Genomic DNA, 17,249 nt, shown 5'->3' on the forward strand with positions numbered 1-17,249 from the left:
TGAACGTTTTTACTAGTTGGAAGATTGTGATTTCAAACCATAGACTTGTTTTAAAACCAATCAAAGAATGTAGGGTTGATTATCTCCATTTTTCCCGTATTTAGGTATATATCTATATTTAGTAAAATAACGACCTAGAGATATTCATACCCCAGTTTTAGTAGCAGTATTGATGTTCTCAAGCAGATGGGTTATGTATGAGTTACTAAATGAAAATTGTGCGGCAAGACTATAGTTTTTAATTGGCATTAAATGAGCAGGTTTTGTGTAATATTAAAATGTAACAGCTATAAGCCAAGATATGAGATATGATGGTTATATGCCAAGAGATGAGATGTGATGACTGAATGACGAGTTTATGAAAGGTCGATTTTTACCGAGCCAGTTATGACAAATATGTTACGTCGATTTTTACCGAGTCAGTATCTAACCGATGTTTTCACAGAATTATGTATAGATTATGTTATATTATAGTTTTATGAAATGAATGATGATTACAATTTTATATGATGTAAATTGATATATATGATAGTAGAGCCCTGTTATGATGATCTCATGGTAAAAGCACAGTACTGTAGCTATATATATGAAGGGGTGCAACCACACTCCTCAGATAGAGTGTGGATGGGAAAGGCAACTGGTAGCTTGGGTAAAGTACTCCTCGATGGAGAGATTTTGGGGCCCCGTCCGACGGAGTAATTTCGGATGACTCAGCCTTCAAGCGGCCTTCGGGTACAGATTGAGTAGGCACCATCGTACTACTTTATGTTTGACTTAGCATTAGTCAGCCAACTATTTTCTAGGTCCATCTTTCAGACCGCACAACCCATCATGGGGGGAAGCATGTCGCACGTGTATGTGATGGCATGACAACGCTAGTCCTACAAACCAGGTTGTATCTTCTAGGCATATGTGTGCAGTTCAGTATGGAACACCCGATTTTCCCTTGTTAGGGCAAGTTGTATATGTATAATATCAGAGAGATGTATGTATGTATGTTTAGTGGCACTCCGGGCCCACCTAGAGGGTCGGAGCGCTACAATTGGTATCAAAGCTAACCGGGGTCTTAGGTCTTGTAGACTTGGTTAGAAGAGGTTAAGAGATCTTACCAGAGTATAGGTGTTAGAGTATGAAAAAGATAGGAATGGTTATGATAGTGCTTTTGAGTTTTTCTTCGTAAGCTTAGAGGCAGAAATCCATTGGCGGACTTCTGTGTTTTTTTAGATCAGTCAATGGGTTCAGAAAATCATGACAATCCATTGACAGTTTTGTTTTCAAGTGGAGGGGTGGAACTCGAGCGAAAATGAGAGTATCAAGTTAGCAGAGTATGTCGTTATTAGGGACGTTAAGTCATTGAAATGAGTCTTATAGTATTGATGTAGGGTATAAAGATTCTAAACAATTTTCTCAATTGTCTCTTCAATATGGAGCCCAGGGATAATACTGTGAACGTTGGTGGCAGTAGCAGTGAGGGGGCTGACCATGAGGCTAGCAGTGATACTATGGTGGTATTACGTGACTTTGTCCAACAGTTTATGGCGGAGGTCATGCAGAATTTTAGGAGGCAGGATTGTCCCATGGCAGAGCTGGGAGGTTCTATTGATCAATTCATCGGACTGAAGACTCCTACCTTCGTAGGGAGTACAGACTCGATCTGAGCAGAGAATTGGATTCAAAAGATCGAGAAAATCTTGACTATTCTATGTTGCACAGATGAGCATAAGGTGCTCTACATGACGTTTAAGTTTACTGAAGAAGTAGAGAGGTGGTGGGAATCGGTAAGGATACTGGAGGAGCAGAGGCCGATACAGGTGGCGATGACATGAGGCCGTTCCAGAGAGGTGTTATTTGAGAGGTACTTTCCAGCCACTGTCAGGAATGCGAAGTTGGAGGAATTCATGGTTTTGACACAGAGGTAGCTGACAGTGCAGCAATACACAGCCAGATTCATGAAGCTGTCTCGCTTTGCTCAGTTTATGGTACCAGATGAGGCGAGGAAAGCCTGGAAGTTTGAGAGGGGTCTAAAGAAGGAGATACGAAAGCAGATGGCGATACTGTAGATTCAAAATTTTGCTACACTGGTGGATAAGGCCACTGTGGCAGAGGAGAGCCTGGAGGGGGATTTAGTGGTCCAGAATCCAAAAAAGAGGTTGATGCCTTCCAGTTATTATTCAGGTGTGAGGAAGGGCACTTGGAAGAAATATAATGGTGGCAAAGGCCAGTGGCAAGAGACTGGTGGTGGTACATCTCAGAGTACCACATCCTCCTTTGCTTGCCCTACTTGTGGCAAGTAGCATGTAGGGAAGTGCATGATGGGTTCATGTGTTTGCTACATGTGTGGCAGATCAGGGCATATGGTGCATAAGTGCGGCACACCAGGGAGCAGTGCACCCCCATAACAGCCATATCGGGGAGGTGCTTAGGCACCATGTGGTGGATATCAGAGGGGGACTACCCAGGCGAGGGTGTATTCCCTAAATCTTGGTGACATAGAGAACGCAGGAGGCATGATGATAGGTAATATTTATATGCTTTCAAATAAAGTTGTGGTATTATTTAATTCAGGAGCAATGCATTGCTTTATTTCCTGAGGATTCGTTCAATTATATGGGTTAGAGGCACAACTATTAGATGTAGAATTAGTAGTGGTTACACCATCAAGGTCAGTAGTTGTATGTAGTAGGGTGAATTGAGATTTTCCAATAGAGATTCAAGGGAGAGTACTACTAGTTAGTTTAATTGTGTTTGATATGCACGACTTCGATATCATTTTGGGGATGGATTGGCTAGCAGCCAGTTATGCCAGCATTGATTGACACAGGAGAGAGGTAGTATTCAGGCCTCCTGGGAGCAAGAATTTAAGTTTGTAGGGTCGTGTGTGCATTATGCACCACGTATCCTTTTAGCTATTCAGGCTAGAAGGTTGCTGCTGGAGGGATGTCAAGGGCATCTGGCGTTTGTGAAATAAATGTCGAGAGAAGAACTTAAGTTGGAGGAAATTCCCGTGGTAAGTGAGTTCCCATATGTGTTTCCAGAGGACTTGCTGGGATTGCCTCCTAATCGTGAGGTAGAGTTTGCTATAGAGTTTACTCCAAGCACGCCACCGATTTTGAAAGCTCCATATCGTATGGCTCCAACAGAACTAAGGGAATCAAAGGAGCAGCTACGGGAGCTACTAGATAAGGGTTACGTTCAACCGAGTGTTTCGCCCTAGGGAGCACTGGTGATGTTTGTGAAGAAGAAGGATGGGTCGATGAGGATGTGCATCGACTATTGAGAGATTAACAAAGTGACAATAAAGAATAGATACCTGTTACCTAGAATTGATGATCTATTTGACTAGCTACAAGGAACGCTGGCCTTCTCTAAAATCGATCTGCAATTTGGGTATCATTAGCTGAAGGTGAAATCGGAAGACATACCGAAGACTGCATTCTGTATTTGGTATGGTCACTATGAATTTCTGGCTATGCCTTTCGAATTGACTAATGCTTTTGCAGCATTTATGGACTTGATGAATAAGGTGTTCCACGAGTATTTTGATCAATTCGTGGTCATTTTCATTGACGACATCCTGGTTTATTTAAGGAGTCTCGAGGAGCATGTAGTTCATTTGAGGTTGGTACTTTAGGTACTCAAGAAGAAGAAATTATTTGTGAAATTTAAGAAATGCAAGTTCTGGTTAGAGCAAGTGGCATTCCTAGGGCATGTAGTGTCCAGGGAAGGGGTATTAGTGGACTTGAGTAAGATAGAAGTTGTAGTGGACTAGATGAGATCGAAGAATGTTCAGGAGGTCAAGAGTTTTCTGGGTCTTGCAGGATACTACCAACGGTTCATAGCAGGGTTCTCCAGACTATCAGGCCTAATAACATGACTCACTAGGAAGAACATAAGTTTGAATGGACTGATGAGTACGAGCAAAGTTTTTAGGAACTGAAGCAACGACTGGTTACTGCTCTAGTTCTGACCATTCCGTCAGGGGATGGTGGATTTTTTATTTACAGTGACGCTTCTAAGAAGGGTATGGTAACTCGGATAATTATAGAAATTAAATAAAAAGGAAGTAAAGAAAAATAAATTTTCAAAAGGATGTAGTAGGGTCTCATCGACGAACGCTCTTGCCTACTTGGGCACGTCGATGAGGACACGTGTCTCGTCGACGAAAAGAAACCGAGAAGGGTGATTTCAAGGCCTAAAAATAGTCGACGAGGGTACGAGTTCATCGATGAACTCCCTTCTTGCCTTCATCGACGAGATGACGTGGCTCGTCGACAAGGCCATGTGGCCAAAGGTCTATAAATAGTAGAAAATTAAGATTCAGTGAGAAAAAATTATTTTTTCTTGGTTTTTCTCTCTCCTACTCTGTTCCTCTCCCCTTCTCTCTATATTTCTCGCCCCGTTTCTCCCCATTTTGGTGATCAGAAGCCGTCACGCTACTCCTAGGAAAATTCTCTTCAAGTCTGCTGGAATAAATCGTTGGATAGGCCAACTTGGGCACCATCCCAAAATTTGGGTAAGTTTGGTATTTAAAGTTTTATAAGGCATTTGGTGGTTTTGGACTGAGTAGAATATATTAGGTAAGATAATACTGAAGTTGTTTTAAGGAAAATGTAAATTTCAGGGTGTTGTGCTAGGAACATTACAGGTGTAGGTTTGGTTAGTTTGTGGGCTTCTCAATAAGCCAGGTAAGGGAAATATGTAGAGACCCAAAGAATTACAATAATTAAATAATAAATAAAAGCGAGAAAATGAATTTTAAAAAAGGATTTCAGCAAGGTCTTGTCGACAAGTGAAGAAGTGCTCGTCAAAGAGCAGGGCTTTTGGGCTCGTCGACGGGAACGCATGTCTCGTCAATGAGAAGTTACCGAGAGGGCCATTTTTAGGGCCTGAATCTCATCGACGAGGATTAGGCATTCATCGACGAGACTATTGCTTGGACTCGTCGACAATGAGACGTGGCTCGTCGACGAGGCCACGTAGGCAGCACTCTATATATAGCCCAAAATCGATTTCAGTGGAGGAAAAAAATTCATTTTATTAATTTCTCTCTCTCTCTCTACACTTTTTCTCTCACTTCTCTTTAGGTTTTTAGTTTCGATTCTCCCCGGTTTGTCGATCAGAAGCTACCATGGTGATCCTGGGGAGATTCTCTATAACATAGACGGAGTAGAAATTTGATTTAGGAAGTTTGGGAATCATCCCAAAATTTGGGTAAGTTAGTTATTTTAAGTTTTATTAGGTATTTGGTGTTTTTGGACTAAGGAGAACATGTTAGGGAAGATAATACTGAAGTGTTATTAGGAAAAATGTAAATTTCAGGATATTGAGTTAGGGAACACCACAGGTGTAATTTTAGAGTAATTGGTGGGCTTCTCAGTAGGTCGGGGTAAGGGGATAAACTATGTCAATATTTTTCATGAAATTTATTGTCATATTACATTATTTATTTTCAGAAATTATGTATGTATTAGCACAGTGTTTGGGAATACCGTAGTTGAATAGGAAAATGGATTTAATGTTATTTATCAGGAAAAATGATTTCAGATCAAGTTTTTATGCTTAAAAAAATTATCCATATTTGTGTGGCATGAGTATAATTTTCATGAAATTGTATTATATCATAATATTGTGATTTTCCTAGAATAAGCATGTTTTTCTTAGTTTTCAGGAAAACCATGAAAACGATACAGGAACTATGTTTAAAGTATGGTATTAAAACGGTACAAGGATTTCAAAACTATATATATGATATAACATACTGGCGTAAGGGCTATGATTTTTACATGATATAATATGTCGTCGTAAGGGCCGTGATTTTTACATGATATATTAAGTAAAAATTTATGAAAATATCATTATGACTGATATTATTATGAACAGTCATGTATCATTATATGAAACTTACTATATGTTATCAAAACCTGGATGACTTGGTTCAGGCTTTTACGAAGCACAGTACCGTAGCTATATGTTCACGATCATGTATATGCTAGTGCTACCATATGTCGTAAGGGACTGTAGAAGAACGACAGTAGATGTGGTTTTATGGTAGTGCAGGAATCCCTCTTGTAGTCCAGGCCATGAGGGGTAGACCCATCGTACTTACAGACTTATGTTGATCTAGCGTGGTCGGCCAGTCATTGCTAGGTCCTACCTTCGAGCCACACAACCTAGTCATGTGGGGGTAAGACATGACACCAGTCAGCTATCTATCCAGGGTGTTATTTCATGTATAGTTATATAAGATGTTTTGCATGTATAGAAACTCAGTATATTATACCATGTTATGATAAATTATGTTTTATCCAGATACGATACAGACAGTTTTACCAAATATGATTTGTGAACTGTTTACATGTATAATGTGAAAATACCCATGTTACACACACTGATGTTAGTTCATTTCCCTTATTGAGAGGTGTCTCACCTGAGCTATATAAAAATTTCAAGAAACCCAGATAAAGGAGCGGATAGAGCTTTGCAGCGTTAGAGGTTGGTTGTCCTACCTTGTCAGAAGAGTAAGTCATTATGTTAGGGTCTAATGGATTTTTGGGTTATGATCCTAGGGCACTTTTTGGCCTTTTTGGGATATGTATATGTATATGACAGGTTTGGTAGAACTCTGGTATTGTGTTGTTTGGATGACTTGATATGTATATGATTTTATGTTTTTTTGCTGATTAGGTATCAGAGTTGTATTTCAAATATATCCTTGGTACCCATGGGTCCAGGTTGATCATGTTTTATCAGCTTAACAAGATATCAGGATTATTATATTAAATGATATTATAAAAAAATTATAGTAAAATAGGCAGGTCATTACAAAATATGTTATGCTAGCAAATTCAAGAATTTTTATCATTATCAATTATAATATTTGATTATAAGTACAAGGTGTGATTTTGAATATGTCAGAATATAGAATTATACTGATTTTAATAGATGAGTTTTATTTGGTGTGTGACATGAGTTTGTAATTATTCAGTACAGAATTTATACAGTCCTCAAAATATCATGAAATATATACATATGTTTTATAGAATTATAAATTCTCAGTATACATATAGATAGATAATTTACGGAATATTCAGAAAAAAGATTTATAGCGTTTTCAGGTTACCATGTCTTCAGAACCATGATATTCAGATATTCAGTAAGATATTCAAATATACAAACATTTAGATAGTCAGTCAATTATTCAGATTAGTTTTACAGTATTATGGTTATTCCAAAATCATGATAAAAATAGTAAGATAATTATAAATACCAGTATTATATAGTATCAGACCTTGATGAATTATTCAATCAGATTCAGTCAGCAGAGCATGGTACTATTGCTATTTCAGTTCAGAGTGCAACCACATAATTCAAATAGTATGTGGATTTTTCAGTAGTCGACTGTGCCTATGTTGTGGATAGGCTCCCCATCAGTTAGTGTTAAGGAGACCGATCTGACTTTTGGAATTCAGTTGATTTATCCCGGTCAACCAACCAGTGTTAAGTCCCACCTACAGGCTGCGCAACCCTATCATAAGGGGTTAAATCATAACACACAGTTTTCGAGGGTATTAACACTGTTATTTATATATATATAGATTTACTAAAAACAACAGATATATTATAGTATTAGCAGTATGAATAAGTAGGAAGTTCAGTTAATACAGTTGTATCTTAAACTATATTGGTGTGCATTGCAATATAAATTGTTTTATCAGTTAACTCAGTTTCAGAATTTTTATCAGTATAATATATATATGTAACTCATCTGCCACACTTTGGTAATAGTATATCTCACCTTACTGAGAGTTATCTCATCCCAATAATTTACCACTTTTTAGGTAATCCAGGTAGGCGTGCAGATCAAGCACCGAGATAGAGAGGACCCGGTATTGCCCTGTTCAGAGGGTAAGTATTTTGGGAAGTCACTTTTGAGCAGTCCCTAGGTCTAGGTGAGGGTATTTTGGGAATGGTTATGTAAGTATATTTTGGAGAGATAATGACTCTCTGGTATTGCATATATTTGATGTGGATATTTTCTTTCTACTTTCTGCTGCATAGGTAGTTTATGGATATACAGGTTCCACGGTCCCTACCTGGTCCGTGATGATGTTATGGTTTATATTAGTAGGTATTAGAGCAATGAAATTTAAAATTAAAAAAAAATCAAGTCGTTACAGTTTGGTATCAAAGCCTAGGTTACTAGGTTCTGTAAACTTTAGAGTGCAGTGGAAACAATACCAGAGTATAGGAAAAAGGATTTGAGGTTTTATTCTGTGGTCTGGGTGCAAGATTTCTGCAGTAGTTTTTATGTCTTTCCTGGGGTGACAATTTCAAGAAAGTCATAGTAAACTATTGTCGGGTTGTGTGTTTAGGTTGTAGGATTGAATTTCGAGTGAAGATCAGGGATGATATGACTCACTCAAAAAATGAGCAACTCGAAAGCTATCCCAAGTATAGGAGTATAGTCATGTAATATGTAGCTTAAAGGCCAGATCGTCTCTTCAAGGAATGCAGTTTAATTCCAAATTTTATGTAATTCCAACCAAAAATGAGAAATAAAAGGGCATCGAACACAGTTCAGATTCGGGTTTTTTGGTTTGTTTGAGATTTCCTTTTTAACGAATTAAAATAATGTGCAATTTAAATTATGAGCCCTAATACGAAGAAATGAAGATCCCATGCTTAAAATTTCGGACACAAACTCAAAGATCAAAACTTTACTACACAATTCAAACATGCAACTTTAAAATAAACTCAATCGAACACAAATGAAAATAAAAATTAATTTCCAATGCGATCAATAACTCGGACCAAAATTAACCCTTTAATAATTAAACTATGAACGAGAATGCAATAAAAATTCAAACTTCAATTAAACTAAAATTAAAATAATTAAAACCCAACAAAAGTTAAACTCTAGGGAAGATAACAATTTTAAATCCTAAAGAAATTATTATTTTTCTTTTTGGTAGTTTATTCTTTTTTTTTTCTTTTCAAGAAACCAAACTGAACTCTATTAAAAATATAACCCAAGCAACGTCAATTCTAATGCTAATGTAAAATAAGACAAGGAAGAACATAGCTTGATTTAAATAATAATGAACATAAAAGAATTAAAAATTAAAACATTAATTAAAATTCTGCTAAAAGTATAAATTTATCCAATTATTCAACAGCAAAAACAAAACTAAAGAAAAAGAGAGAGAGAGAGAGAGAGAGAGAGAGAGAGAGAGAGAGAGAGAGAGAGAGGAAAAAGGATGGTTGGTCTTGGAGTGTTGGAGCAGTCATGAGAAGCAGTACACAGGGAGGTCTTCGGGTTGCTTGTTGCAGCAGCCTCACGAAGCAATAGGTCGTGGTGTTCTCGGGTGAAGAAGGTCCAGCAGGAGTGGTCGTGGAGCAGCAGTAGGGCTGGAGAGTTTTGGGACCTTCAGTAGTGGTGCAAGAGAGCAGGGACTTCAGGTTCTTCTTCTGCAGGAAGCAACACGAAGAAGAAGAAGAAGTAGCAGCTCGGCAGTGGTGGCACCAGCGGCGGCTATGGCAGGGGCAGCAGGCATGAGAAGGGAGAAGGAAGAAAGTTTAGAGAGACAGAGGAGAGAAAGGAAGCAAGGGAGAGTTGAGAGCAGAGAAGAGTTAATGGAAGTTAAAAGGAAAAAAGAAGAGAAGGAGGATGAAGCCAAGAGAGGAGAGGGGGCTAGGGCGGCCTGCTGGAGAAGAAGAAAGAAGGGATTTTATAAAGAGGGAGAGACCCCCAGCAACATACCCAGCGTACCACGAGGACCCGGACCTGACTACATGGTCGGGTCAAATCGAGGTAATTATTATTATTATTTTTTGTTTCTTGTTTCTTCTTTTTCTTTCCCGGTGACCAAGCCCGAGTTTGACCATCTTAGAGCCCGTATCTCTCGAAGCTTAAAACACAAAAGTCGTAGATAATCTTCTACAGCATTTCGAATCATCTCGATCAGAGATCGGACGAGAAAATTACGCACCAATTATGAAGTAACGTCAATTTTAGCTTCCAATAATTGCCTTGCAATAAAAAAAAATACCAAAAATTCATAAATTACTCAAAAAAACCCAAATAATATAAATAGGGCACCATGTTAAAATATTTAGAGTAATTAAGTATTTAATTAAAAAAGTAAACCTCAATGCATAAATTAAAGCACCTAATTACGTAGTTTAAGCGCGTAAACAGGGTAGTTAATCGTGAACATGAGATTTCAGTTAAATGAAATAAATTAGATCTTTATAAGAGATAGGGTCCTTAAATTATGTTCTTTGTCTTTTCAAGGGGGGCCCAGGGACCAGTGGTACGAATGCTGGAGGTGACAGAGTAGGACCTTCCAGTATGGGGGGTAGAGATTCCGATGCGGTATTGCGCAGCGTCACCCAGCAGGTGATGGATGAAATGGCCTGAAGCTTGAGAGAGCGTAGCTGCACGATCGAGCAGTTTATGTAGATGAAACCTCCGTCATTTTCTAGAGGATCGGACCCTTTAGTAGCTGAGAGCTGGGTCCAAAGCATTGAGGATATGTTGGTAGTGCTTCCATGTACGGATGAACATAAGGAAGTATTTGTGACGTTCAAACTGACTAGGGAGGCAAAATGCTGGTGGAGATCGACAAATTTGATTGAGGAAAAGAGGCTTGATCTAGTAGCGGTGACGTGGAGCCAATTTCTGGAGTTGTTCTTCGACCGGTACTTCCCCGCCATCGTTAGGAGAGTGAAGGCGGTCGAATTCTTACACTTAACTCAGGAACAGTTGACAATACAACAATATGCAACTTGCTCCATAGAGTTGTCTCGATTTTCCCCACATTTGGTACCAGATAAGGAGAAGAAGGCGAGGAAGTTTGAGGAAGACTTGAGGCAAAATTTGTTTGAGCAGGTCATTGGCTTTCAAGCTCAGATATTCGCGGAGGTTGTGGACAAAGCTGCGATTATTGAGAGTGACATGCAGAGAGGTACCGCAGCTCAGAGTCAGAGGAAGAGACCTATGCCTCAGGGTTTCCAGGCAGGTTCTAGCTAGGGCCCATGGAGAGGAGACCGTTATAATGGAGGTCAGAGGTAGATGATGGGACCTCGTGAGAATCAGGGTGTACAGACCTACCCTATGTGTCAGAGGTGCGGGAAGAAACATCTGGGAGAGTGTCGAGCTGGGAAAGACATCTGCTATCATTGTGGAAGACCCTGTCATATGGCATAAGCATGTCTTAGACCGCCAACCCAGGCCCCAGCTCCCAGACCTTTCTGAGGTGGTTATCAGGTGCCTTGTGGAAGCCAACAGAGGAATGTAGCCCCAGTGAGGGTTTATGCTCTGACGCCGGGAGATGCCGAGGTTGCCAGAGACGTTATTACAGATACACTTATTGATATACCATATAAAGTTGTTGTTTTGTTTGATTAAGGTGTCACCTACTCTTTTGTGTCATAGGGATATGTTAGATTGTATGGATTTGAGACACAGTTTCTAGATATTGAGTTGTCTGTAGCTACGCCAACTGGATTAGTGATGAGATGTAGGAGGGTACTTAAGAACTATCCAATAGGCATTCAGGAGAAAATATTTCCAGCTGACCTCGTGGTATTATATATGTAGGGGTTAAATTTTATTTTAGGTATGGATTGGCTGACATCTAATTATGCCAGTATTGATTGCCATCAGAAAGAGGTGATCTTCAGACCCCCAGGAGAGTAGGAATTCAGATTTATGGGGTCACGTGTGCGCGCCTTGCCATAGTTGGTGGTAGCTATTCAGGCGAGGAGGCTACTTCAGGGTGGTTGTCAAGGATATGTTGCCTACATAAAGGAGCTGCCAAAAGAGGAACTGAAACAAGCCGACATTCTAGTGGTTAGAGAATTTTCAAATGTCTTTCTAGAGGAGTTACCTAGCTTACCACCAGATCGGGAGGTAGAATTCGCAATTGATATGCTTCCAGGGATGGCACCAATATTTAAAGCACCTTACAGAACGACTCCAGTTGAATTGAAAGAATTGAAAAACCAGTTACAAGAGTTATTAGATAAAGGTTTTACCAGGCCCAGGATGTCGCCCTAGGGGGTGCCAGTCTTGTTCATAAAAAAGAAAGATGGGACCATGAGGATGTGCATTGATTAAAGAGAGATAAATAAAGTGACGATAAAGAATAAATATCCTCTTCCCAGAATTAAGGATCTATTTGATCAGCTCCAGGGGACTCAAGTCTACTCTAAGATCAACTTCAGGTCAGGTTATCATCAGGTGAAAGTTAAAGTGGAGGACATCTCGAAAAAGGCTTTCAAGACTAGATATGGGCACTACAAGTTTCTCATTATGTCATCCGGTCAAACGAATGCACCGATAGCGTCTATGGACCTGATGAATTGGGTGTTCCATCAATTTCTGGATCAGTCTGTTGTGATTTTTATAGATGATATATTGATTTACTCAAACATCTTTGAGGAACATGAGCATCATTTGAGGCTGGTGTTGCAGGTATTGAGGGAAAGAAAGTTATACGCAAAATTCAAGAAATGTGAATTCTTGTTGAGACAGGTTACCTTTCTAGGGCATGTGATCTTCGGGATGGTATATCTGTTGACCCAGGCAAGATAAAGGCAGTGGTAGATTGGGTAAGGCCGAGAAATGTTTAGGAGGTTAGAAGCTTTCTAGGTTTGGCCGGGTATTACCGAAACTTTGTAGATGGTTTTTCCAGATTATCAGGTCCTTTGATACGGCTCATGAGAAAGAATGCGGGGTTTGAATGGTCTGACGAATGTGACCAGAGCTTCCAGGAGTTGAAGCAATGGTTGGTCATCGCCCCAGTGTTAGTTGTTCCATCAGGAGAGGATGGTTGTCATCTACAATGATGCGTCACAGAGTGGGCTCGGGTGCGTGTTGATGTAGCACGGGAGAGTCATTTCTTATGCATCCAGAAAACTTAAGGAATATGAGAAAAACTACCATGTGCATGATCTAGAATTAGCAGCAGTGGTGTATGCTCTGAAAATCTAGAGGCACTATCTCTATGGTGGGAAATGCGAGATTTTCACTGATCATAAAAGCTTAAAGTATTTCTTCACCCAGAAAGATTTGAATATGCGATAGAGAAGATGGTTGGAGCTTATCAAGGATTATGATTGTATTATCAGCTATCATCCAGAGAAAGCAAATGTGGTGGCTAATGCACTAAGTAGGAAAACAATAGGAGCAGCGGTGTCAGCAGTGGAGATTCAACACCCTATCCAGATGGGTTTGGAGAGGTTAGGTGTGGAACTAATAGAGGGGGATCACCATGCTTTCATTGCCAACCTAGTGGTACAACCTACTTTGCAAGAAATAATTAAAGTCACTCAGAAGAATGACGCAGAATTAGCAGAGTTAATAAAGAAAGTGCAAGATAGACAAGAGGAGGATTTCAGCATATCAGATGATGGAGCCCTGCGATTTCGTACCAAACTATGTGTTCATGTAGATGCTGATATTAGGAGGACTATTTTAGAAGAGGCACACATATGCCTATACACCGTGCATTCAGGTAGTACTAAAATGTATCGAGATCTATAGGAATCCTTATAGTGAAGCGGCATGAAAAAGGATATTACTAAATTCGTGAAGTAGTGTTTGACGTGCCAGCAAGTAAAGGATGAGCACCAGAGACCCATGGGGTAGTTGCAGCCACTCTATATCCCTGAGTGGAAATGGGATCACGTCTCTATGGATTTTGTAGCAGGGCTACCGCCAGTGCAACAGGGATAGAATGCTATTTGGGTGGTCGTAGATCGACTGACGAAGACTGCTCACTTTATCCCTATTAAATTTAGCTATTCCATGGACAAGCTAACATAGTTGTATATTCAGGAGGTACTTTGTGTCCATGGTGTGCTGGTATCTATAGTCTTAGATTGAGATCCCTGATTTACTTCACTGTTTTGGAAGAGCTTTCAAGAGGCTATGGGAATATAGTTAGCATTCAACACATCTTTTCATCCTCATACTGATGGGCATACTGAGATAACTATTCAGATACTTAAGGATAAGTTATGAGCTTACGTGTTGGATTTTGGGGGTAGCTGTACCCAATATCTGCCGCTGGTTGAGTTTGCATATAATAATAGCTATCAGGCCAACATCGGCATGGCACCATTCGAGGCGTTATATGGTAGGAGGTGTCGTCCTCCACTGTACTGAGATGAAGTAGGTGAGAGGTGAGTTCTAGGACCAAAATTGGTAAGCAGACATATGATAAATTTTGACGACAGAATTAGTGCAGCTTAGAGTCGGCAAAAAAGCTACGCGAATACTCGCCACCAGGAGTTAGAGTTTGACGAGGGAGATCGGGTATTTTTGAAAGTAGCTCCACTGAGAGGAGTTATGAGATTTGGGAGGAAGAGTAAGCTGAGCCCTAAGTACATTGGCCCATTTGAGATACTTGAGAGAGTGGGGTCAATTGCTTATACACTTGCTCTACCACTAGCCCTATCTAGAATTCACAATGTATTTCATGTTTCCATGTTACGAAAATACATCCCAAACCCTTCCCACTTGATCAGCTATGTAGAGGTAGAGCCCAAAGATTCATTGGCATATGAGGAAGCATCAGAGCAGATCTTAGACAGAAAGGAACGGGAATTGCGTACTAAGAAAATTCAATTAGTGAAAGTCCTGTGGATGAATCATGCCATAGAAAAAACTTCGTGGGAGCTTGAGTAAGAGATCAGACAGAAATACCCAACCTGTTTAGTGGGATATAGTAATAGTTAGTGTTATTAGATAACAATAATTTCATTTTATTCCGTGCAAGAAATTTATTTTTTCTCTATTTTTCTCTCTCCTGCTCTATTCTTCTCTCCTTCTCTCTAGATTTCTCATCCCATTTCTCCCCATTTCGACGATCAGAAGCTACTACGCTACTCCTAAAAAAGATTCTCTTCAAGTCTGCTAGAGTAGATCATTGGATAGGCTAACTTGGGCACCATCCCAAAATTTTGGTAAGTTGGGTATTTTAAGTTTTATAAGGTATTTGGTGTTTTTGGACTGAGGATTATATATTAGGTAAGATAATACTGAAATTTTGTTGGGAAAAATGTAAATTTTAGGGTGTTGTGTTGGGAACATTGTAGAAGTAGGTTTGGTTAGTTTGTGGGCTTCTCAGTAAGCCTAGTAAGGGAAATATGCTATGCTAGTAAATTCAAGAATTTTTATCAGTATCAATTATAATATTTGAATATGAGTACAAGGTGTGATTTTGAATACATCAGAATGTAGAATTATACAGATTTTAATACATGAATTTTATTTGGTGTGTGGCATGAGTTTGTAATTATTCAGTAAAAAATTTATACAGTCCTTAAAATATCATGAAATATATAAATATGTTCTATAGAATTATAAATTCCCAGTATACATATAGATAGATAATTTACAGAATATTCAGAAACATGATTTATAGCATTTTTAGGCTACCATGACTTCAGAACCATGATATTCAGATATTCAGTTAGATATTCAGATATACAAACATTTTGATATTCAGTCAGTTATTCATATCAGTTTTACAGTTTTATGGTTATTCCAAAATCATGATAAAAACAGTAAGGTAATTATAAATACCAGTATTATATAGTTCAGACCTTGATGAATTGTTCAGTCAAATTCAGTCAGTAGAGCATAATACCGTTGCTATTTCAGTTCAGAGTGCAACCATGTTAGAAAAGGTGTATTCCAGAAGGGGGTGAATTCAAAATTTTAACTTTTCTCCTAGGTTAAGTCAGAAGTCAATATGTTTTGGTAACCTAGGGTCTTTCTACACAATTCCAAATATGCTGATAAATAAAATACGTGAAATTTAAATCATGCACATCAATCATACTATAACATATACGTGCGGTAAATATAAAGTTCTAAAATGTAAATAGGCACACAATATGTTATCAGGGTTTGGCCAACTGTGCCTACGTCCCCGCTTCTAGCTCGCAAGCCAGAGGATTCTACTAATAGCTCACTTAAGGGTGGAGCGGCACCGTTTACAACCAGGTCAAATTAACACAGGGCTGACCTCAACCTTAACTAGGTCTCAAGTATTTCAGCCAATAAGTTCACACAAAGATGTCAAGTCTCAAGTATTTCAATAAGTAGGTTGTCTCAAGCATGCAAGTATCAATGAAGTATATGCTTGGTTTGCAAACGATGTGTAATCTTTGTATTTAGCAAATAATATATGAGTGAGTGAATATCGCAACAAAGATCACAATCGCACAAACAAATATCTCTTCAAATATTTTTCAAGATAAAAGCTCAATAGATATTTGAAAGTAATTATGAAAAGATTTGCAACCAAAATACTTATACGATCTTCTCAAGATATTGCAATGAATATACAACCTCAGAAGATCAAATGAAAGTCTTCTTAGGAGATACTTATTAACGAAGTCCTCTAAGAGTACTTAGGTTTTGCTCTCAATAAAATCGTATCAACCAAGAAAGATAAGGAGAGCTAACCTATTGAAACAAACACTCAATCAACTTACAAATGATGTAGGCAATAATAGAAGGCTAGTATGAGTGATTTGAGTAAAAAAAATGAGCGGTATAGGATTTTGGATTTTCAAAGAAAGCTTCCTAATCAAATATACTAATGCATGTTGAATTATCCCAAATGAGGGGATATATATAGACACCCTTTGATTTTTTACCGTTGGGGACTTATTAGTAATTATTAGAAAAGTTTAATGACATTTAAACCAATTTAACCCTATTTAAAAATTTAACCGCGGTAAAAATTAGGGCAACCCGAGAGGTCCGGTCAACTAGGACAAGTTCGGTCGACTAGGACTCATATGGTTCGGTCGACCAGGGGGATTTTGAACTAAAGTCTCAGTAAACCGGGAGAAGGAAATTTTTTAATTTTCTGAGGTTCGATCGACCGGGCCAATTTGAACTGGCATGTTTGGTCGACCAGACCGCTGGGATTTTTCCCAAGGACCCTCAGTCAACTAGGTAGTTGGTGTACAAACCTGGCTCGGTCGACCAAATGGTCAAATTATTGACCCAGGGAGGTTTCGATCGACCGAGCCTTTTTGAACTACCTGGTTCGGTCAACCGGGACCTTGGTCAACGGTTGACCTAGACCTGGGTTCGGTCGACTAGGGCAGAATGAACTACCTGGTTCGGTCGACTGAAAGTGCACAAAATGTGCATTTCGGTCCCATTTTTAAACATGCAAGCCCTATTCAAGTGCCTAACATATATATATATGTGCAAGTGT

General features: G+C 39.1%; 1 protein-coding gene across 1 annotated transcript; it reads left to right on the forward strand.

Annotated features, from left to right (window-relative positions):
* Nucleotides 1-10,462: 10,462 nt before the first annotated feature.
* Nucleotides 10,463-11,032, forward strand: LOC131166728 (uncharacterized). The gene has a single exon (XM_058125302.1). It carries the CDS (start codon nt 10,463-10,465, stop codon nt 11,030-11,032), a length of 570 nt encoding a protein of 189 aa, XP_057981285.1.
* The last annotated feature ends 6,217 nt before the right edge of the window (nt 11,033-17,249 follow it).

The sequence above is a fragment of the Malania oleifera genome, chromosome 10 (genome assembly GCF_029873635.1).
Source record: "Malania oleifera isolate guangnan ecotype guangnan chromosome 10, ASM2987363v1, whole genome shotgun sequence".
Classification (NCBI taxonomy): domain Eukaryota; kingdom Viridiplantae; phylum Streptophyta; class Magnoliopsida; order Santalales; family Ximeniaceae; genus Malania; species Malania oleifera.

Coding starts and splice junctions, on each gene's coding strand:
- LOC131166728 (XM_058125302.1), top strand. CDS start 10,463: ATGAAACCTCCGTCATTTTCTAGAGGATCGGACCCTTTAGTAGCTGAG.